Raw genomic sequence first — 24,705 nt, forward strand, 5'->3', positions numbered from 1 at the left:
AATTTATTCCTAGTTCTATGAGGTATATCTTTATTGTCTGTTTGACCCAGATTGTTGCTTTTTAATCTTAATTCTATTGGTATGTTTAAAATTTTTATGTAGTTGACCTCATCTGCTTTATCATTTATACTTTCTTCTATTGCTTCAGTAGGTGGAAAAGTCATCTTTCTACAACTACAATTAATATGTGGTTATTGATGGTTAAAAAACTTTAAAGAATTTATCATGGTATTATTACTTAATTTATTCAATATTGTATATTAAACAATGCTTTTTTCCCTCCCGCATGGTGTTTTACTTGGTTTTATATTAAATTTTTAAAAAATGTTTTGTTCTGGGGTGCCTGGGTGGCTCAGTCAGTTAAGCATCAGTCTCTTGGTTTTGGCTCAGGTCTTGATCTCTCAGTTTGTGGGGTCATGCGCTGTGTCAGGCTCCACAACAGCATGGAGCCTGCTTGGGATTCTCTGTCTCCCTCTCTCTCTGCCCCTTCCTTGCTCATGCTTGCTCTGTCTCTCAAAATAAATAAACTTAAAAAAAAAAAACTTTGTTCTGTCTCCAGAATTTCTCCTCTCTTCCATTAGTTAATTTTCTGTTTTTAATCCAATATCATGCCTTTTTTTTTTTTTTCTAAGAGAGAGAGTGCAAATCGGGGAGCGGGGGAGGGAGGTAGAGAGAGAGAATCTCAAGTAGGCTCCACACTTAGCATGGAGCCCAACATGGGGCTTGATCCTACTATCCTGGGATCATGACCTGAGCCAAAATCAAGAGTCTGTCACTCAATCCACAGAGCCACCCAGGCACCCCCATACCATTTTTAACACTTTATATTTTAATATTTCATAAGGCCTATCACCCATCATTTTTTTCTTTCCAATTCATTCATAAGAAGTCTTTCCCCTTTTTTTATCCTTTATTTTTCTATTTTATTATTGCTTTGAAATTTCACAAAGATTTTGATCAATGCTGACCTGCAAACATATAATTCTCTAAATTACTATAGATAGCCTTCCCAAGAAGAAATAGTGCTGCCTTCTTTTTACTCAGGTGTTTGTTTGCTTAATTCAGTTTTTGTACTTTCTGTGTATGTTCCCATTGGATTACTTGCCAAGAGTTTCCATTTTTTTTGTGGTTGTAGATGAGCTTTATTTTTGCGTATTTTGTATGTTTGTGTATGAATTGCTAGTGGAACCTTTCTGATCAGTTGTATGATTTTACTCTAGTAGCAAGTGCTTAGTAACCTAACTGCAAGCATAAGAAAGTAGATCTTAGGGATTTGCCAGGCATGTGTCACCAGAAAGGACAAGGGATAAGAACATTAAAAATACAGACAAGATATGGACCAGGAAATGTAAACTATAGGAAAGTTAACACAGAAGAATATTGGTGAATAAGATTCAGAGAAGTGCCAGAAATCTAGATGAGGTTGAATTGGGAGATGTGGGGGAATAACATGGGAGCGGAAGACCATGAATCAGGTGCAGAATTTTTCCGTTAATGAAGCAGAATGTCCTGCATTTAGTAGCTGAGAGTTATGAGGAGAAGGTATGAACTCAGGAGCAGGGAGTTTCACAAACAGGCAAAGAGTAATGCTTGGAAATGGTTTTATGAAGCAAAGAGGAAACCTTACCTTGATTCTGATGTAAGTGGGATATGAGGGAAATAGCATCACTTTGAGAGTGCTGTCAGGTCCTTCAAGAGAGACTGGAAATTCAGTAAAGAAAGTGGGGAGGATCTGTGTGTGGAACAGGAGTCTGAGGTCCCAGTGAAAGGATTTAGAAGGTGAGAGAGGCTTAGAAAGAAAATAATGCAATAGATTGCCCTACTCTACTCGATATTTTAAAAGCAAGGTGTATCATGCAAAACCTACTGACATATATTTTCATTGATACCTATGCAACCCTCATGTTTTGCTGTCTTATACTTTCTTTTTTGTATTTGCTTATTAAAGGATTGGCAGTTTCTAGTTTATTATAGTTAGGCCCTAAAAGATTGTGAGTTAGTGGTTTCAAATTCAAACAAGTAGGTTTTCCCATAGAATTGGGGCAGGGTTCCAGATGAATCTGGATAAAGCTGTTTAATCCACTTTCTGTGTTTGATACAGTGCTTGACACTTGGAAAGTTGTTCAGTAAGTGTTAGTTTCTCTCAACATACAGTTGACCCTTGAACAACACAGATTGGAACCATGTGAGTCTATTCGAATGCAGATTTTTAATACAATATAGTACCATAAATGTATTTTCTCTTCCTTATGATTTTCCCCTTTTTTTTAAATTATTTTAATGTTTAGTTTTGAGAGAGAGAAAATGGGGGAGGGGCAGAGAGAGAGGAAGATCCGGAATTCGGGGCAAGCTCCAGGCTCCAGGCTGTCAGCACAGAGCCCAATGCAGGGCTCAAACTCACAAACTGTGAGATCATGACCTGAGCTGAAGTCGGACGCTTAACCAACTGAGCTACCCAGGCGCCCCTCTTATGATTTTCTTAATAGCATTTTGAGAGAGAGAAAGAGAACATGAGCAGGGGAGGGGCAAAAAGAGGGGTGGGGAGAGAGAGAGAGAATCCCAAGCAGGCTCCATGCTGACAGCTCAGAGCCCAACTTGGGACTTGAACTCAGGAACCACAGAGATCATGACCTGAGGCAAAATCAAGAGTGATGCTTAACCAGGTGAGCCACCCAGGCACCCCAACAGTAGGCTTTTAGTAGTTAAGTTTTGGGGAAGTCAAAAATTACTGCAGATTTTTGACTCTGCAGGGTAGGTGCCTCTGACCCCCTCATTGTTCAAGGGTTAACTGTTGAACCTAACCGCTCTGTTGAACTCTAATTTCTATGAGGGAAAATTTTATGGGAGCAGATACTATCCTAGTTCAATACCAATGACAACAGTAACTTCTAAAGAACATTTATTAATTTCTCATTATGTACTAGGTACTCTAATACTTAATTTCTTATTTAGTTTTCAATAATCCTATAAAATAGACATTACTATTACCATTTTAGAAATGAAGAAACGGAGAGCAGTGTTCACAGGCAGTAAGTGGTACATCTTTCTGATTGCACTTTACCAAGGGTAGCAGCAAATACAGGCCAGTCTGACCCATAATAGACATTACTAATCCATCATACTACTTGTTCCTGTTGAACCAGCCTCATAATTCTTATTAACACAGTGTTGCTGGCTGACAGTAATAGTTGATGAGAATTGGTATGTTACATGTAACCTGGTGCCCTTTTGCTCAGTGGCGTCCTAATGCCACTAGCGGTAGCTCCTGTGTTTTAGAGAAGGACACCCTATAGTGCATGAGGCTAATGAAGTAGATGGATTGAAAGCCAAATTCTTGAAGTAATTTCTCAATTTCACTAGTTCTTTGTCACCCATTTGTCTTTCTCCTAAGAATTCCATAGTTAGACCACCTAAGACTGTGCTATAAGCCAGGTGGTGTAGAATGTCAGGTCCGATGTTCATTAGCCATTTGATCTTCGGTAAGAAGTTACTCTGAGCCTAATTTTCCTCATCTTTAACTTGGGAAGAGCCTACTTAACAGGATAGTTTTCAGCACTAACTATAATAATCTGTGGTTTTGACATGTAGGAAGTCCTTTACAAGTTCCTCTCCCCTAGCATATTCTATTACGGTGGCTTTTCAGATTTTTTTTTTTTTTTTTTACTCTTCTTACATATGATGTACTCTGATATTTTCTCTGAGTGCTATTATTGTTGTTTTAATGCAGGTTGAAATTCACCAAATTGATTTCACAATGCATAGTGAATCGAGCCTTGCTGTTTGGAAAAACTCCTAATCATATCACCTCCCTCCATATCCCCTTCACCTACTTTTCCTTCCCACTGCCATACCTGATCTCCTTGATCAAAGGTTTTCTCCATTGCTAATTGACACACAATATAGATTCAGCTTTCCCCTTTGCCCTAATAGATAGCGTGTAGTACTGCAATATCTAAGGTTTTTAATTGCTATTAAATGTATTTAGCTGTTGAGAATGAATAGAAATGGGTGGTTAGGAACAAATAGAAACAGTCTTAGATTATATGGGCAAAGAATACATTAATACAATAAATATGGTAGGTCCTTAGAGGTGATTTATTTATGTTCAGAAAATTAACCGGTTGTAAGTTTTGTGTACATTATATTTTATAAGGAAGTACCCAGGACCTCTGGAGAAAGATGAAGAATTGCTATCTGTGAGACTGCATGGGAGTGGCAGTTGTAACTGGTGAAAAGCAAGGAAGAAGAAGTAGCTGAAGACATTGTGTCAACATGTATTCCCTAAGTTATTCTGAGGGTCCTAGGGCAAAGCTCCCAATTGCTTGAAATCTAGTGTTCTATCTTGATGTAGATTTTGCATCCCACGCTACAAAATGTTTATTTTTCAATATGAACATATTTAAGTTACTGTAAAATTATTCACCAGTTTTCTACCTGTCTTAATGATTAATGGGCCCAGATGTAGACATTGTACTGGGTATATCAGTTTCAGTAAATTGGGCTCAGTTGAAGAGAAGTGAACCAGAGTAAAAGGTTCAGCATCTGTTTCTCTTCTCTGTCTTAGCCAGGATACCGAGAGCCTAGACTCACAGAAATATGTGACTAAAAATGGCAACATTTTTTTTAGAAAAAATTGTTTATCAGGTTATATTAAGGGCATCATTGAGGGGAAATGTCCAGAGTACTACTAATGATATGGCATAGTGTTTCACGTATAGGCCATTATTGGAAAATTTAATAAATATATCTGGTTCCTAAAAATTTCAGTCAGTTTATTATATGGGGGTGGAGCGAGGAGGGGAGGGTATCAAAAGGATGTCTGGTCCATCGGCCTAACCTTTTACTGTCAAAGTTAAATGCTTGCCAGTAAAAAGGATGATGCTTTTTTGTTGTCATAGTTTTCATTTTTATAATGTGTTAGTGATTAAGACTCAGGTCTTCGAACAAACTTTTTTTTATTCGAGACTCAAATGTTTCATTGCATTAACTTAGCTGTTTCACACAAACATCACAGACATCAAACTCAATGCGTATAAGCCTGGACTCATAATGTTCCCACGCTAATCTAAGACATTGCTATCTCTTACTAAAAAAGCTCCCTAACTGCTTTTCCCATATCTACTCTTCCCTGCCTCTTCCCTTTCCCCTTCCCAAATCAACCCATTCTCTTTACTTTCCTTCTTAAAATGCTTTAGAGATGTCTAGTTGCTATAAGGATTTATCCCTAAATCTTTAGATCGCTTCCAGAGCCCTGCATGATCTGCTTTCTCCTTATGTGTGACCACTTTCCACCTTCAAACACTAAGGAACCTTTTTAAAATTTCCTCCAGCCCTCTTACCTGTGGTATATTTACTCTAAGCACAATTTCAAAGTATTTTAAAACATTTTAATCCTATCATATACAATAAAGACAAAACCAGTTAATATTGCAATTTAGGATATAAACAAATGTAGAGAAAATAAAAAGTGGCAATAGTATTAAAATACTGAAGTTGTGTATGTAGATGAGGTATTCAACAAAAGAAATGATTCTGAAGGATGGAATGAATCATGCTGCATCTGAGAAGCATAGGATCCAGGCAGTTGAAATCCTTCGCAAAAGAAAAGTTAGTGATGAAATGGAATTATTTGAGCTTGTGGCTCATTGCCATATATGTGTAACCCACATTACTATCCAATGACTATTCAGGTATTGTGAATTTAGTAGTGTTGTACTCCTAAATGCATGTGCTGTACTGCCTTTCTTTGATTTAAGAACTTAGATGATTGGGGTGCCTGGCTGGCTCAGGACATGCAACTCTTGATTTTGGGGTTTTGAATTCAAGCCCCACGTTGGGTGTAGAGCTTACTTTTAAAAAGTAAATTAAAATATTTTTTAAAAACAGAACTTAAGGGGTGCCTGGGTGGCTCAGTCAGTTGGGTGTCTGACCCTTGATTTTGGCTCAGGTCGTGATCTCATAGTTCATGGGATCAAGCCCCACATCAGGCTCCATGCTGACAGCAAAGAGCCTGCTTGGGATTCTCTCTCCCTCTCTCACTGCCCCTCCCCTTCTTGTGCGTGCACTCTCTAAATAAACAAACAAACAAACAAACTTAAAAGATAATCAGGATGAAGTGTGTCACAAATCATAGATGATTTCATAGATTCTATGCCCTTCGAATACTTAACAATATCAGAATTCTTGACAAGGCAGCAGGCAGAGTACTTTAACCTGTAAGCAGTTCTCGACGATAATTGTAGAGTTTATCAAGACCAAGAACCCTCACCTCACCAAACTTTTAAGTCTTGCCAGAACTGGTCCATTTTGGAAGTCTGCTCATTTACATTGTAAGTCAACACGAAGAAGAGGTGTCTGTCTGACTTGAAAGCATTGAAAGACTAATTCACCTTCCTATTTGATGGAAATGTATCTGAAAGATGCAAGCTTAAACTTCTCCTAACTATTTTGGACTTCTATGAAATGACCTTTCGTTTTTGAAGCCTAGCCTGTTTGTAAGAAGAGGGACTTCAGCATCATTCTACAACTTCGTTTGGGGTTTTTTGTTGTTGTTGTTGTTGTTTTCATTTAATAGTGTGTTCTGGAAATATGTGTCCTTTTTTTTGGACGACCATGGTGAGTGTTTCACCATATGGAAGTACCATACTTTAATTAGTACATGATTGATTCTTCAATATTATGTTAAGAGTGACTGGAGTCAATTCTCACTTTATTCCTGATTATAAAATAAATTATGGGCCTTCTAATTCCCAATCACATATTTTAATTAAGGCTCTAAGTAAAGGATGGTAAATAAAAGGATGTCATGGAGACATCTATAACCATTTCTAGGTCCTGTTGCTTTGATCTCTGCACACTTACTACCTAAGCCATGATCAGCCTTAGAATCTTTCTGAATTTAGCACTCGAGGCAGCCACTATCAATCGGTTGGAGTTATATTGTTCCAGACAAAATCTATTTGTTGAAAGTCTCTGCAGCTTAGCTTTATTATAACTCCTTACTACTGGCCCACTGGTTGTATTTAGGACTGTCAAGTTATTTCTGGAGAGCCTCAGAAACCACCCGTGTCTCTCACCCTTCAAGTTGTTCCAGATTTACATCAATATCTTACACGTCCATTAATCTTAAGGCGTGCTCAGCCTTCCAATCCATATTCCCATTTGAACTTGTAGATTTTAAGGTATCACACTTCAAAAAGGTAATTGCAGTTACACACTAAAATCGTGCGCGCGCACACACACACACACACACACAGAGTATTTGGTACTTTTATGTTATTAGGGAATTTTAAAGCAGTGAAAATGGACCTATGCATAAACAAGTATTTGTAAACAAAACGTTTGATAAAGCATTGTTATGGCTAAAAGTTTAACTAGGTTTGGGGAACCGTTGCTTTTTGGTATAATCAATGAGTTTTTAAAAAACTTAATTTATAAAGTGACCAGAATCAAGGCCTTTATCGCGAGATCAAAAAGAAATCACACTTTCTAATTTGTGTGAATTAGCACTTACAGTTCAGTGAAATTAAAAGTTTGCTCCCCCTACAGTAGAGCTCCCTATTCATTCTTTTTGCTTCTGAAGCATTAATACTATGTACACCCCATTAACGTGTGTGCCAAAGTTCCTGATCATTTACTCCATATCATTCATTGCATATTGTTTTTTTATACTAGAGTTTCATGAAAAATCTTAAGATGGACCAGAGAAGAAGGGTTCTGTTTTTGCTTGCATATACATATATATGACCCAGAAACCTGTGTAAGAGTAATCTTTCAAATTACCTACTTTTTTATCCTAAACTTTGAATGAAGTTAACAATTTTTTATCCCAAGCTTTGGGTGAAGTTAACTTTTTAAGATGTGGCAAGTTTATCTTGTACTTCAAAACAGTGATTCTCAAACTTTAGCATGCATCAGAATTGCCTGAAGCGTTTGTTACAACGCAAGACCACGGGTCCTCACTCCCAGAATTACTGATTCAGTGGGTCTCGGTTGAAGCTAAGAATTTCTAACAAGCTCCCAAGTCATGCCGTGCTGGTAGAGGGGCCAGCCACACTTTTAGAACCACTGGCTTAGAACACCCCTCAACCCACTGAGATTATTACTGAACCCATTTTTAGAAGCACAGATTTGTGATTTTCCTGCTTTCTTTCTATCTCCTTTGTTGTTGGCCTCTCTAGACTCTCACCTGGATTGGTTGGGAGATTGCAAGGATAGAAGTGAAGTGATGGTCAGTTTGGGAGAGAGTAAATAAAGGGGAAAATGCCACATTTCATTAACTAGGACAGAAGGGGCATTTCCTTCCTAGTATGGAGACCAGGGGACAGATTGAATAATTCAGCTCCTGCCACTGCAAGGCAGTATAATTGTCGTTGCTGTGGAAGTGTTAAGTCTGTCGATTGAGTGGTTTAAATGCTGTGGGTATTCACAATTTAGTATTTTTCTTCTGTCTTAAATTATCTTGAGTGTAATTTAGTATACATTTGGTGTTAGAAAGAAGTGTTTTTTGTTTTTTAAAATCTGGTCCTTTTTTAATGTAGAAAGTAATCTCAGATTGGTAATTAGCTTTGCAACCCTGAGTGCACCTTTCTCATGAAATTGGACATCTGTTCTCTCAAAGAGTCTGTTAGAAAAATACTACAAAAAAAACAAGACCGTTTACTGGTAGTCTGTTTAAAGGTAGGTGTGAGCGTGCGGGTGTGCACACAAGTGCGCACTTTTGTTAAGGATTTACAGAAAATACCATGACTGTCTTCATTGTATTACTTCCTTGGTTCTTTGTAAGAAGAAGGTAATCAGGACTTGGGGAACTAAGATTTCTGTCAGTAAAGTATTTCTCAATTCAAATTTGGATTAATAAATGATTGTTTTATATTAAATAACATGACTAATTTTTTGTTGCTAAACTTGTTTATTGCCAGATAAACAGTGATTACCATTCAACATACTGAATAATAGCCATTTTTTTTCATATGTGCTCTTAGTACACTCAGAGGAAGCCTTGTTTTTATTGGCAACCTGTTATTACCGCTCAGGAAAGGCATATAAAGCATATAGACTCTTGAAAGGACACAGTTGTACTACACCGCAGTGTAAATACCTGCTTGCAAAATGTTGTGTTGATCTCAGCAAGTAAGTTTTTAAATCTTTTCTATCTAATATTGTTTACTTACACTGTAGAATTTTGGATAAAATCCTTTTGATAGATTAAACTCTTGACTCCCTTTCTCCCCTCTTTTTTGGTAGTAGCAATTTGTCTATTTCAGTAACTTAAAATGTTTATACTGTTGCCTGTGGCATTATCACTTTTGTTATGGAGAGATTTCATTGTTATGGTAATAAATAATAGAATTTAACTCTGGGGAAACTTAAGTTGTAACTAATTCCTGTCATTTCCCAAAATTATCCCAAGTGTTATTTCCTTTCCTTTGCTTTCAATTGGAATACGCCTGAAAACCTCCTTACCTGTTCACCTGAGATTAATGCTTCATTATGTCTAGGTAGTTGTGTAGTTATTTGGCTTTCCAGACCACTCTGTCCTACCCCTTTGAAGCGAGGGGGCAGGTTCAGGAGAGCACTTCTTTTGAACATTACAATTAAACATGTCAGCTGTCCCTATTCTGAATCTGGAGGCAGGTAGAGATATAGGTAGTTATCTTCTGTTAAACTCTGTTCTGTGCTGTAAGAGATGGAATGATGCTAAAAGGGACTAGATAAATAGATAATCGCAGAAGTGTGTTTGTGAATGTAGTTGGTAGGTTTATAGTGAGAGGACACAAATGAGCCTCCTGAAGTCCCCACAGACCAATAATGATTATTGTATTTGTCCAGTGTCTAACTGATGACTTAAATTAAAACACTAGCTAAAATATCTATAAAATTTCTGAAACATTTGTTATTGAATTATTTTTACTCCGAAGGTTTAATGCTAACTTCCTAAAAATATATTTAATTTGCTAGTTTCTTAAGCCAATTCTTACCTTGGACATTCTTATCTCATTTACAAGTATTCATGGTTTTTTAAAAGTCCCACTGACCGTAGAAGAAATATAGATATCACCTTTAATGTTTAGGATTTGCTGTGTAAACTTACTAGAGTATTTTCCACATGATGATTTGGAAAAAACTTTAAAAGAGATACCATTATAAACTCTGATATGCTAAAAATATATAGTGAAGTCAAGTATTTTTTTTTTCCTTTGGGAAACACTTGTGATTTTCTATATCAAGAAAACATAATTGGTAAATAAAAAGAGATGAAGTGCTATTCGGGTTTCTTTTATAAACCTAAAAACGAGTGAGACCATTAAGTATGCAGCTTTTCACTAACATGTAATTAGTGTTATTAAGTTCTCTTGCAAATTCCTATTTCAAGGAATTACAGAACTAAATAAAAAGGACCACTACGTCTGTTAATGAACAACCATACACATTTTCCCCCAGTATAAAGACCTTCCATTTCTTTTGACATGAGTAATGTGTATGTTGCTCACACTACATTTGTACATATAGGGACTCAATTTAACTGGTTCTGTTCTTAAAGGCAAGACTGGAATTTTAAGACCATAAATTCCCAGTCTTCCAAATGATTCTAAATACATGGCTATTGCTGTTCTAAAGGTGCCATGGACTTTGTACTTTATCTATCCCCGTATTTGGAAGTACATTGGTAGTGAAGGATGTCTTTACACACAGTACTTTTTATGTTGACTTTTTTTAATCTGTAAATTTGTGTTTTAAAGGCTTGCAGAAGGGGAACAGATCTTATCTGGTGGAGTGTTTAATAAGCAGAAAAGCCATGATGATATTGTTACTGAGTTTGGTGATTCAGCTTGCTTTACTCTTTCATTGTTGGGACATGTATATTGGTAAGTAACAATGATTCACACTACCAGAAAATTGTTTCCAGTGGTAGAATTCTTTGTGGTTAAAAAAAAAAAAAAAAAAAAACTTACACTTTCTGTGTTTATCAAATAGCACTTGGCTGAAGAGTACAGTCTTTTAGTTCTGTGACTTTATTAAACTTACAAAGTCATGGAGATGTTGATCCCATTTGTCACTATCTGCTTTGCTTTAATGATGATAGCCACAGCAGCACTACCTAATATTTGAGTGCACATAGGAGGTTTTTTCCACCTTGGGTGAGGAGAATATCTTCATGTGATCCACTGAGGAAAAAGAAGAAATGAGTGAAGTTTTTTCTCTAATATTAAATATCACCTCGGCTCCTTAGAACAAGGCTTGAAGATAAATTTCAGTAATAAAGCATAGCAGTTCCTATCTGGTTTGCCATACTAATTTGGAGGCATGTCCTAAGAAATTTCCACGATGGTTGTTGAAATAACAGTGATCTGCAAATCATTTGAAATGTATTTAAAATTTCTCTACACTTACTTAAATTTAGTCTTTTGAAAGCAAGGGAGAGTGATTCAAAGTTATCACTGTAATATTGTTTGCACTCATTTTTAGTCTGAAATACTCCTTGGTTGGGGAGTAGAGGGTGGAGATATAATCAGGTAACGGGAATTGTTCATCCACACATGGGAGTGCATCGCCTGTGTAAATGTCACCTGTTACATGTTGTAGGAGAATTGGTTGAGGATTGCTTGTCTGAGGATTAGGAAAGCACCTGTTTTAAGATAAATTGAGGCTAGTTTGAATAGTAGTTTTTTAAAAACCTCAAAAATGTCTTTTTGTACAGAATAAATTATTTGCCTGAATTTGGGGGCTCATTTTCATATGACATCACTCTTTTGAGAACAGGAGTAAATAAAGATACAATAGCAGTATCTTCATTTGTCTTAATAAAAAGACATGGAGTAATGAATTTAGTTCATGCAACTATGATTCTTTTTATCATTTATTTGAGAAACTTTGAGGTCCATCCTCCCTTTGTGGCTAAACATAGTACTTGGTCCTGGAGATGTAAAGATAAATCACTCATAGTCCCTGCCCTCAAAGGTTTATAATAGAATAGGAGAGAAGCAGTAAACAAAAGTTTGTAAGTTTTTATCATCACAATAAAAATGCTGTGATAAAATTTGAGCAGGGGGCACCTGGGGGGCTCAGCCAGTTGAGCATCAGACTCTTGATTTTGGCTCAGGTCATGATCTCAGGGTCCTGAGATGGAGCCCTGTGGGTATGGAGCTTGCTTAAGATTCTCTATCTACCACCCACCCCAAGCCCACACTCCCATTCTCTCTTAAAAAAAAGAAAAAAATTGAGCAGTATTTTATCCAATGGGGGGAATAATCAGTTCTACCTAGTTAAGAAGGAGTGTAAGATGCTAAGTAGGAAAAACTTGGTAGAAACAGTTTTGTTTCTTGAATTCTCAATAATAAAATTAAAACCTAAGGAATTAGACTGGGTGAAATATTTGAATGGCTACTTCACCAAAGAGGATATATGGATGGTAAGTAAGCACATGAAAAGTTGTACCAGATCCTTAGCTGTTAAGGAAAGGCTAATAAAAAACACCATTAGAAACCACTACGCGCTTGTTAAAATAGCTAAAATAAGAACGGACAAGGGCGCCTGGGTGCCTCAGTCTGTTGAGCATCTGACTCTTGATTTCAGTTCAGGTCATGATCCCAGGGTCATGGAATGGAGGCCCACGTCAGGCTCTGCACTGAGCGTGGAGCCTGCTTGAGATTCTCTCTCTCTCCCTCTGCCCCTCTTCCCCTCTTGCTAATGTTCTCTCTTTCTCTCTGTCTCTGTCTCTCTCTCTCTCAATTAAAAAATTAAAAAAAAAAAAAACAAACAGTACCACGTACTGGTGAGGATGCAGACCAATAGAATTTCTCATTAAACATAGATATGATAGGGGTCCCTGGGTGACTCAGTCAGTTGAGTGTCTGACTTTGGCTCAGGTCATGATCTCACAGTTCGTGAGTTCGAGCCCCGTGTTGGGCTCTGTGCTGACAGCTCGGAGCCTGGAGCCTGCTTCAGATTCTGTGTCTCTCCCTCTCTCTGCCCCTCCCCTGCTCATGGTCTGTCTCTCTCTCTCAAAAATAAATAAACATTAAAAAAAATTAAAAAAAACACATAGATATGATAAAATTACGATAGGGACAGATCAGTGGTTGTCAGAGGGGAGAGTTGAGGCAAGAATGTGGCTGTGCAGAGGCAGCTGTGGAGTTTCTCTGGGCTGTTGGAACAGTTCTGTCTATATCTTGATTGTGGTAATGGTTACACAAATCTATACGTGTGATGAAATTTCATAAAACCATACATAAATGAGTGCGTGTAAAAACTGCTGAAACCCAAATAAAGTCTGTGGTTTAGTTTACAGTATTATGCTATTGTCAATTTCCCAGTTTTGATAATTGTGCTATGGTTGTATCAGATGTTGTCATTGAGGGAAGTTGGATGTAGGGTACATGGGAACTCTTATTTTTTTTCAACTTGTATGTGAGTCTAAAATTATTTTAAAATAAAGTTTAATAAAACAAAATAAAGTATTAAAATCACAAAAATACTATTATGTATTACTAATTATTTTAGGGGTGCCTGGGTGCCTCTCTTGGTTGAGTGTCCAACTCTTGATTTCAGCTCAGGTTATAATCTCACAGTTCATGAGATCAAGCCCCATGATGGGCTGTGCATTGATACCGCAGAGCTTCCTTTGGATTCTCACTCTCTCTCTCTCTCTCTCTCTCTCTGCCTCTCCCCCCTCATGTACTCTCTCTAAATAAACATTAAAAAAATTTTTTAAACAAGATTAATAAAAGTTTTAGAGGAGCTGGGCGCCTGGGTGGCTCAGTCAGTTAAGCATCAGACTCCTGATTCGGCTTGGTCAGGATCTCACAGTTTGTGGGATCGAGCCCTGTTTCCAGCTCTGTGCTGACAGTGTGGAGCCCACTTGGGATTCTCTCTCCCTGTTTCTCCCTCCCCCACTCATACACACATGTGCATGTATGCACACTCTCTCTCAAAATAAATAAACATTTAGAAATATAAAAGTTTTGAAGGTAGAGTTGAATCAGTCCCTAACCATGAAGAAGGGTTTTCCCCTTCTTTAAAAGAATGAGGGAGGTGCCTGGGTGGCTGTTAGTTGAACATCCAACTTTGGCTCAGGTCACGATCTCACAGTTCATGAGTTCAAGCCCCTGTTGGGCTCTGTGCTTTCAGTATGGAACCTGCTTAGGATTCTCTCTCTCTGTCTCTCTCTGCCTCTTCCCCACTCATGGTCTCCCTCTCTCATAAATTTAAAACAGTATATTTTTTTTTTAAAGGATAAGGATGGGTTATTTTTATTCATTATAAATATTAAAGGTTAAACATCCAGTGGGGGAAAACTCTACTCCAAAGACTGGCTTTTCATTTCAGCCATCATTTGCCTGTCTTGTGACCAAAATTGCACCCAGTAATCTGGATACATAGCTGTTGTGGTTTTGCAGCTGTAGCTTGTTAAGATATCTTTTTTAACTCCAGTATTTTGGTAGACAGCTTATTGATCTTTTTGTCTATAATAGCTCATGAGACTTCTGTTTAGGACACAACTGGTGGTAAGTCTGGTTCTTAGATTAACCTGTTTCTTCCCAGTACCATCTGATAATTTTTTCACCCCAATTCTTTAGAACATTTTTTTCCATTAAGAGCTACCACCTCGGGGTACCTGGCTGGCTCAGTTGGCAGAACATGCAACTCTTGATCTCAGGGTTGTGAGTTCAAGCCCTCCTTTGGGTACAGAGATTACTTAAAAATAAAATCTTTAAAAAAAAAATTTTTTTTTTAAAGAGCTACCACCTCCACTTCATTAGAAAGCCTGATCATTTAAATATACTATATTTAAAGCATTTAAGTCACTTTCAAAATTACCATTGGGATATTACATTAAAAATTAAGCATAAGACTGCAATATTTGGATATTGTCCATATCTCTTTAAGTAATTCTAGATTCTGACAGCAAATTAAAAGCAATTCTAATACTCAAGAAGGCAATGATAATTGATTTTGCTAGCATTCCGTTCAATTCATGTTCTGCTTGCTTTCACCAGACTTTTGACTCAAACCGCCCCAAATAATAGATTAGAGAGTGGTGAGAAGGGGAAATTAGTAATTTAGGGAATGTGTCAAGAAGAGTACTCTCAGAACTTGTATGTGTGTGTACAAATACACATAACGGAGTTACCTAATTTTTTGTACCAAAAAATTCTTTATGATGTTTTGGGTTGTGCAGCTTGTCTAACATATGTGTTTGTCTTTACAGCAAGACAGATCGGCTTGCCAAAGGATCAGAATGTTACCAAAAGAGCCTTAGTTTAAATCCTTTCCTCTGGTCCCCCTTTGAATCATTATGTGAAATAGGTAGGTTTGTAGAGGTGACTAGGGGAGGGTTCCCCGCTTCCTCTTCTTTTTTGTCTCAGCTCCTTAATTCTCGGAGAGTGATACAAATTATTCACAAGAAAAACATTTTTCAAAGCTAACGGCTGTTAAATTGAGAACAAGAAATAAGGTAATAGAATCATGTTTAAGGACTGATGTGGCCTTGTGTCCTCTAGAATGGGTTGTATTGTGAGTATAACACTAGGCAAAATAGCTTTCTGGATAAGGAAAGAAACTAATAGAATTCCTGGAGCAGAAACTGTTATGTAAATAAGACCTGGACAACATGGGGGAAGAGTGTCTTAGTATGTGTGCTCTAGAATGCATGAGGATCATTTTAAAACCTCGTGGACGTATCCATGGCAGTGCTTCTAACTTGACTGTAATGTCTGTTGGGTTTCAGTTCTGCACCATCACTCCTTACCTGGAGCAAAATGAGATCTAGTTGCTTTCTGCTTTAAAAAAGCACAGAAATCTGCATTTTCCTAGGATTTATTATATTTAAAATAGTGTTATTATAGTTTATTTCCTAAATTTACAGCTTTATGTGAAAATTTTTGTAATAACTTGATAGGTGGGCTTTGGGGAAGTAAATTTGATTAGCTGAAACAGGAGAACTTTAAAACTCTGGGTGAGGCCTTATTTCCACTGATATATGCATACTTAAAAAGATTAATTGTCATTTCCTCAGAGGCATACATTTTTTTTTTCCCTTCATAGGTGAAAAGCCAGATCCTGACCAAACATTTAAATTAACATCTTTACAGAACTTTAGCAACTGTCTGCCCAGCTCTTGCACAACACTAGTATCTAATCATAGTTTATCTCATAGACAACCCGAGACCGTTCTTACAGAAACACCCCAGGACACAATTGTAAGTATAATCCTATCCTAGTGTTCAAATATTATGGAAAACAAAAAAGAATGAACTAAATGTATCATAAATGACATGGTGGAAATTTTCTGTTTCAGGAATTAAACAGACTGAATTTAGAATCTTCCAATTCAAAGTACTCCTTGAATACAGATTCCTCAGTGTCTTATATTGATTCAGCTGTAATTTCACCAGATACTGTCCCTCTTGGAACAGGAACTTCCATATTATCTAAACAGGTTCAAAATAAACCAAAAACTGGTCGAAGCTTATTAGGAGGACCAGCTGCTCTTAGCCCATTAACCCCAAGGTAAGACAAACAAAAAATACTTTAAAATGTGCTATAATATTAAATGATTTGTAATAATTCATATTAGTAATATAAATTAATATGAACAGCAACTTCTAAATTTCTATGGAAATAGAAGCATTTAGTAAGTCAGTAATAGACCTATTCTGTTTTCAGAAAATGAAGTTAAAAATATAATACCTCTGATAAAAATTTAATGTTAAATACTGGAAAATTTAAAACCCTTAAATATGCCTTCTTCAGCTAGTGTATGCGTTAAAAGATACTGTCTTTTTGGCTGTGTGTCAGTGAATCGCAGTGAACCTTTTGGAATGTTGGAATGCTTATGATCTCATCAGAGCGGTAGCAGTGGTTACTGTTAAAGTACTGTTTTCCAAACCACAGAAGAATTGACATGTATCAATAGGAAGTATTTTGTCAAAATTACTAGACGTATATGTATATGTGTATAAATATAGGAATCCAGCCCAGAGGATACATATCCAAAAGTATCAAAATTAAAAATTCTGTGCTAGAACTGATGCTAGGAATTGGGTCCCGGGGCCGGAGAGCTAACTAAAACAGCATGACCGTGACATTAACAGCTCACTGAATCCATGTGTGGATTCAGCATCTCTAGAGACACTCTTTCTGTAACAGTGTCGTTTAAATCCCATAAAGTCCAGGAATTTGAAATAATTTGGTCATTTGGATCTTCACTTTTACAAAGTTGTTCTTCTTTATTTCCAATAAATCTCCTGAGATCAGTAGTTGCTGCTCAATTTAGTTCCTTGTTTGATTTTTTTTTCTTTTTTAATTTTAGTTATGGTGGGTGGAATAGTCTACATTCACAGCTTATTTTAAATCTGCCCCTCAGATCCTCACTGCCCCCAAGACTGATTTGCCATTCTCTTCCTTTTAGACCTTCTAATTTAAGTATACTGCTGCTTTATATATGCCTTGATGACTTTTTGACACCTTGATTTCAACCTCTTCTCAGTTTTGGGATTTTGCCATTAGAAACCCCAAGTCCTGGAGATGGATCCTATTTACAAAACTACACTAATACATCTTCTGTAATTGACGTGCCATCTACTGGAGCCCCTTCAAAAAAGGTATTTTCCGTGTAAAGTAGTTTTGATGCTGATGAAAGAAATTTGTTTAAAATTCTAGTCTGTTAAAGGCAATCTCAGAGAGAATCTAACTGTATAAGTTTACTGTTGCCTTAGAGTTGTTGACCTAAATGTGAAAGAAGGTCATCACTGTCATAGGCTGCTGGTTATAGCAGGAGATACAAAGCTGATTGGTCTTTGACTATATAAGATCATAACTCACAAGAATAGTTTATTTCAGCATGTAGGTAAATAAAGACTCAGATTTGTACTTTTCATTTCCCCATTTTTAAACAAAAATAAAAAAGGTTTCTATCCTTTGAATATAAATAACAGAAACTATACTTGCCATTGTTTTACTTGTCCCCACCACTGTATTTGTCTTTTAATTGTACTATTATTAACATGAAAAAAATTGACTTGTATAAAGCCAGCTGTTTCTGAAAATAAAGTTTTTATGGTGGATTCTCTTGGATGTATAGTAAATTTATAGTAAATGTATAGTAAAATGAAAAATACTTGACAGTATCCTTAACCTCATAGTAAATACTACAAGTTTTGAGACTTTTTAAATAATGTTCTCTTATATAGATCTATGGCAGTAGAGGTCAAAGTGCCATTTGTTTCAAACATCTATGGTACAGGGTTACCTTCTGTGAGAATTAAATTAGGTTATGTATTTAAAATGCCTATTGCCATGCTCAATAGATGTTTAAGAAATGGAGCTAAATAAGTCATACTAGTATGTGACTGATACAGCCCCTTTACCCTCCTAGAGACATGTTTATTCTTGTTTTTTTACTCCAAATATTCCTTGGAGTCTGTAAAGTTTTGTTTCTATAATAGTTCCTTAATGAGTAATAATAGAAACTCCAAGAATAGTAAAAAAGGGGCTGCAAAGTACTTAATGTGTTGAATTACTTTAAATCTCATTTTTAAGAGTTGACAACTACCCGCCATTGCATCGTTATAGGAGTGAAGTATAATTGTGGAAATTAGTTTATTATAATTACAAGGAGGCATAGTAGGATGGTAATTAGCATATCGGGAGAAGTAGGCCAAAACCATTAAGGACAGTTAGTGATGGGTAGGCGATTTCATTGCCCAAACGATAAAGCCACCTGCTGTCTTACCCTCTTCTGCCCTTGCTCTTACAAGACATTCCTAGGAAAGCTGTACTTGTAGGTCTGCACGTAGTATCAACTAAAAATATCAAACTGAATATTGTATGCAGTACATAGTACACCTTTGTTAAATAAGGAAGGTCCGGAGTTGACTAAGTTTTGTCCCTTGGGTGAATGTAGAGTTCCCAACTTGGGGAAGGAAGAGGAGGAAGGATTGTAAAGTTTTATTTTGAGGCGGGGGTAGAGGAGATGAAAATATTTACTGGATAGTTAGTCATAGAGGAAAGAATATGGCCTGGTGATGGAAATAGTAGTTAAAGCTATTAAAATAGCCAGGCTCTCCTAGGAAAAGAGAGTAGAGAAGGAACACAGCATACTTAATTAAAAACGGTGGAAAGAAGAGGGCAGCAAATGAAGTGACAGGACAAATAATCAAGACACCATACTATTTTGGAAGTTATACAGTCTCAAAAAGGAGGGCATGATCAGTGATGTTGAATACAGGAAAGGCCAAAAATAAGGCTTTCCTATCTGGTGAGAAAGTTATTAGTTATTAATTATAATGTACACTTTGAGAATTATGTCCAATGCCTATCAAAGTAATAGTAAATTTGGAAGAAAATTATCTGGTAGTAAAAAAAAATTAAAAATATCCACTGATGCAACAGTCACAGAGCATTTTATAAAGAAGCCAAGTGTTGAAAATTAATAGAAGAAAGGTGATAGAGACAGAAGAGGCAAGCAAGTTTTTTTCCTCCTCCATGGGAATAGAGACCAATTAATGAAAAATTGAACACACCAGGAAGAAATGTTAATTCTAAGAGCAATATACTTAGAATGTGGGAAATAATGAGATGATTTTTTTTTTAATTTATTCCTTTGGACTACTGTGGAATGTTTTTACTAAGTGTCAAAGAAGGATTATAAAATCTTCCCTGTATTGTTATTTTTTATGTTCATAAATCTCAAGAGTAGTAGCTGTCTTAAAATTCTTGTTAACACTTAGCTCCACCTAGAGAACATGTAATAATTGGCTTTTTAGGAATTTTTTCAGGAAGTTTGAGCCTTTCTTTAAAAACTAAAGTGAAAAATGAAAAGATAGAATAAAGAAAAATATTGATGTTAAGGTGAGGAAATAGTTTGATGTTAATCCTACTATATTAATTGACATTAATTTGTGACATTAATTTGTGTTTTCAGATGACAGTATGTATTATGAAATCTTGCACTGGGAAAATGTAGATGGGAGCATCGTGGTGTCTTTTATCATTTTCAGTGCAATTTATAATTCACAAACCTTAGACTTTTTGTGTTTTACAGTCTGTTGCCAGAATCGGCCAAACTGGAACAAAGTCTGTCTTCTCACAGAGCGGAAATAGTCGAGAGGTAACTCCAATTCTTGTTGCACAAACACAAAGTTCTGGCCCACAAACAAGGTATTTATTGTGGTGTCATTATTTGATATTATTTGGCTTTTCTTGCTATAAAACATGACTTTATTCCCTTTAGGCAGGTTTTGACCCTCCCTGAGATTCTAGAATGACTCTTACAAGTTTTGAATGTCATACTAGAAATTTCTAGGGGCACCTGGCTGGCTCAGTCGGTAGAGCATTAGACTCTTGATCTTGGGGTTGTAAGTTCAAGCCCCACATTGGGTGTAAAGCTTACTTAAAAATAAGATCTTTAAAAAGAGGAAGGAAGGAAGAAGAAAAAAGTTTCAAACTTACTGAAAAGACTAGTATAATTTTTAATTGAGTATTTTTTTAAAGGCTTATTTTTTTATAGAGTGAAAGAGTGCAGGGGAGAGGCAGAAAGAGAAGTGGGGACAGAGGATCTGAGGCAGGCTCTGCACAGTCAGCAATGAGCCCATTGTGAGGCTCGAACTCATGAACCGCAAGATCAAGACCCCAGCAGAAGTCCAATGCTCAACCGACTGAGCCACCAAGGTGCCCCTAGTTGATATTCTGAACACTCCTCCAAAATACTTTTCTTCTTATTATATGACCTTCATTGGTCAAGTACAATAGATTTCATTCTCCTCTTCCCCTATTATGCACTTCTGTATACAGATCATCTTTTGGTAAACCTTTAAATAATGAATCCATTTCCACACAGAAATGGTGTTAAATAGGATTTCTTTTCCTGTTCAAGCACTCAAAAATAAATCATAGCTAGTGTTTTAAAAGAATACGACTCTGTCTTCTAAAATAGTGAATGTGTACTATAAGACTTAAAACAGACACTCACGTGCATATACCTTGACTATATAAAAGGCCTCAATATTTCTGAAATGCCAGGATGGTAATCTTATCATGAGAGCCAACTTACAGACAGATGACAGTGATTGCCTGGGCTCGATTATGAGAAGGAGCCTGAGGCCTCCTGCAGAACAACATGATAGAGGCTGAGTAAATGCTAATCCTAAAGAATATGGAAACGTAATTTACTGAATAATACATTTCACTTCAAGCTAAACAAATACACTAACTTTAATAAGCAACTATTAATGATTTTGTATGAGTTATGGGTTGTTTTTTTTTTTGTATTATTGATTCCATTTTGTCTCATTTATTGTATTAGTTTTCTACAGCTGCCATAACAAAGTATTGCAAACTAGGTCACTTAAGACTACAGAAATGCATTCACTCACGGTCATGGAAGCTATAATCCAAAATCACGGTGCTCACAGGGCCATACTTCCTCCGAAGCTTTCAAGGGAAGATCCTTTCTTATATTGTCCAGCTTCTGGTAGCCTCAGGCATTCCTTAGTTTGTGGAGGCATAACCCAGTATCTGCCTCTGTCTTTACATGGCCATCTTCCCTGTGTGCCTTTGTATCCAAATTTCCCTCTTCTTATAAGGGCATCAGTCATACTGAATTAGAGCTCACCCTAATGGCCTCATCTTAACTTGATTACATCTACAAGGACCCTACATCCAAATAAGTCACAATCATAGGTACTGGGGGGTTAGGGCTTCAACATATTCTTTGGGAAAACAGTTCAACCCATAACATTGTCTTATTAACAATTACTCTTTATTTTGTCTTTTTAGAGGCTGTTTTAGTGTTTAGAGTATACACTTTAACTTAAAGTCTATTTTCAAGTAATGTTGTACCACTTCATATACATCATATACCTTATAACAGTATGTTTTCATGCTCTTCTCCACATCTTTATACTATTGTTGGCATATATTTTGCTTCTACATGTGTATAAACTCCACAGTGCATTGTTGTGGTTTCTCCCTTAAATACTTATCTTCTATAGAAATTTTTTTAAATAAGAAAAAGAAATCTATTTTATATTTACCCACATATTTACTATTTCTGGTCCTCTTTCTGTAGGTCCAAACTTCAATTTGGTATTCTTTTCCTTCATCTTGAAAGACTAAAATTTCTTATAGTCCAAGTCTGCCAGTAATGAATTTTTCAGCTTTTGTATGTCTAGAAAAAAATTTTTACTTTACCTTTGTTTTTGTTTTTGAAATAAATTTTCACTGGATATAGAATTCTCGTTTGCAGTTTTTTCTTTAAAGATGTTCTGCTGACTTCTAGCTTGTGTTGTTTCTGACAAGTCTGCTCTCATTCTCATTTTTGTTCCTCTATATGTAATCTATCTCTTTTTTTCTGTTTTATGATTTTCTTTTTATCACTGATTTTTAAGTCATTTGGTTGTGATGTGCTCTAGCGTAGTTTTCTTCTTTCTTGGCCAGAGATCGAGAGCTCCTTGGATCTATGAGTTCATAGTTTTTATCAAATTTAGCTAATTTTTGGCCATTATTTCTTCTAATATTTTTTCTGGTCATGTCCCCCTCTCTCCTTCTAGGACACCAAATGTATGTGTATTAGACTGTTAAGTTGTCCCCACGGCCCAGTTTTGTGTTCAATATCATTTCTAGTCTTTTTCTGTTTCATTTTGGATAGTGGTTATTGCTGTGTCTTCAACTTACCGATGTTTTCTTCTGCAGCGTCTGGTCTGATTTGCTTCCCTCCTTTAACATGCCTATTCTTTCTTCTACCTTTTTGAGCATATGGAATATATGTATAATAGCTTTTTTAATGATTTTTGTCTACTATTTTACTATGTTATCTCTGGGTCTGTTTTTTATTGATTTTTTTTTTCTCTGTTTAATATAAGTTATATTTTCCTGCATCTTTGTATGCCTAGTTTTTTTTTTTTATTGGAAATTTTACATTGTTGAGTGCTAGACTATTTTATTTTCTTTTAAGTACTTCTGTTTTGTTCTGTGATGTAGTTACTTGTTAACAGTTTGTTCCTTTAGGTCTTGATTTTTAAGTTTTGTTAGGTACGACAAGAGTGGCCTTGAGTCTGGACTAATTATGCTTCGCTATTGAGGCAGTATCCTTTGAGTATCTACTCAATGACCTGTTGAGTGTGAGGTTTCTTAATTCTAGCTATTGAAAATATGGGCTACTCCAAGCCCAGGGTGAGCTCCAAGAATGGTTCTGCCAGCTCCTTTCCAGTAGTTCTTTCTCTAGATTCAGGTAGTTTTCCTCACTGTAATACTTCAGTAAGTTCTGGTACTAATCACCCAGACTTAGTATAGACTCTGCAGGCTAATAAGATCATAGTCCCAACAAGACTTATCAAACCTCATTGACTTGCCTGCTGCAAATTCAGGGGCTTCCTGGGTCACCTTCACTTCTGACCAACTAGCTACAAATTTGAGGGTTCTCGTTACTCTCTCAGGCTTAGTAATTTGCTAGAACAATTCACAGAATTTAGGAAAGTTCTCTACTTACAGCTTGATCATAAAGGGTACCAGTCAGGACCAGACAAGTAAGACTGAGGTCTGGGAGGGTCCTGAACACAGTGCTTCTATGTCCTTTCCCTGTGGAATCAAGATATGTCCCCTCACCAGCACATCAGTGTGTTTGCCAACCTGGAAGTTACACTGAGCTTTGATAGAGTTTTTATTGGGGTTCATCACATGGGCATGATAGATTGTATCATTGGCCATGTGATTTAACTTAATCCCTAGCCACCCTCCCCTTCCTAGAGACCAGGCTGTTAACACTTAGCTCAAAGCTTTAACCCTCTAACCAGTGGTTGGTCTTTTCAGCATGGGCAGCCCAGTATCCCAAAACTGTCTAGGGCCCCATCATGAGTCATTTCATTAGCATAAATTCAGGGACCTGCCATAACTAATAGACACTCCTATCACTTGGGAAATTTAAAGAATTTAGAAGCTTCTTCTCACGAATCCAAGACAAAGACCAAATGAATTCTTTATTATAACGTACCTTATTATAACACACAGTTGCACTTCTCAGTTTTCAGCTGAGGATTCTAGGAAAACTTCCTGCAGATCTTTGAAGCTCTCCCTCTTTGTAGCTCTCCCCTTTCTAGTACTCTGCCCTGCATATTCTAGTTGCCTTCACTACCCAGAAGTCTCAGCATTTTCTTCTCTGCACAGGGAGACCCTGAGTTCTATTTGTGTTCCCTTTCCCAGCACCGTGTCCTCAGGACTCTTCCTCAGGCATATGTGCTTGCTGTCCAATGTCTGAAAAACATTGTTTCATATCTTTTGTTCGGTGTTATAGTTGTTTAAGATGGGAGAATAAATCTGGTCCATAGGGTTTCATTACAATTGGCGGTGGAAGTCTGTTCTTTTTTTAGAAAGTTGTTTTTTTAGAAATGATTAGAATAGCCTAGTTCTCTTAGCTAAATTGCCCCAAAATTTTACATATCATTTTCTCTATATTAACCTATAAAAATCATTTTTATAATCTTTCCAAGGCATCTTTTTATAACTAGTAGGATATTTCCGATTTTATTACAGAGCCATAAAATGATACTATTTACAAAAGCTTTTTTAAAAAGTGTTTTAATATAAGTGGTACATAATGACATAGGTAATAAGTGATAGAACTTGATCTCAAACCTCAACAGTCTTGATTCTAGAGCACATTCTTTTCCTTCTCAAGCTCCTAGTTAAACAGATGCAAGTTATAAA

At 36.6% G+C, this 24,705-nt stretch overlaps 1 protein-coding gene across 10 annotated transcripts in view; it reads left to right on the forward strand.

Annotated features, from left to right (window-relative positions):
* Positions 1–24,705, forward strand: part of CDC27 (cell division cycle 27) — a 69,704-nt gene that overhangs the window by 16,220 nt on the left and 28,779 nt on the right. For 4 of the 10 annotated variants that reach the window (XM_047081669.1, XM_047081665.1, XM_047081670.1 and 1 more), the window contains 7 exons: positions 8,985–9,132; positions 10,743–10,868; positions 15,212–15,309; positions 16,048–16,202; positions 16,301–16,512; positions 17,492–17,606; positions 20,030–20,163. In XM_047081669.1, the coding sequence (XP_046937625.1) occupies positions 8,985–9,132; positions 10,743–10,868; positions 15,212–15,309; positions 16,048–16,202; positions 16,301–16,512; positions 17,492–17,606; positions 20,030–20,163 (988 nt within the window). The remainder of the gene's footprint in view (positions 1–8,984; positions 9,133–10,742; positions 10,869–15,211; positions 15,310–16,047; positions 16,203–16,300; positions 16,513–17,491; positions 17,607–20,029; positions 20,164–24,705) is intronic. The other 6 variants (XM_047081667.1, XM_047081668.1, XM_047081674.1 and 3 more) reach the window with 3 other exon arrangements.

The sequence above is a fragment of the Lynx rufus genome, unplaced genomic scaffold, assembly GCF_022079265.1.
Source record: "Lynx rufus isolate CCGP_SWC_20201006 ecotype Redwood Valley unplaced genomic scaffold, mLynRuf1.p SCAF_18, whole genome shotgun sequence".
Lineage (NCBI taxonomy): Eukaryota > Metazoa > Chordata > Mammalia > Carnivora > Felidae > Lynx > Lynx rufus.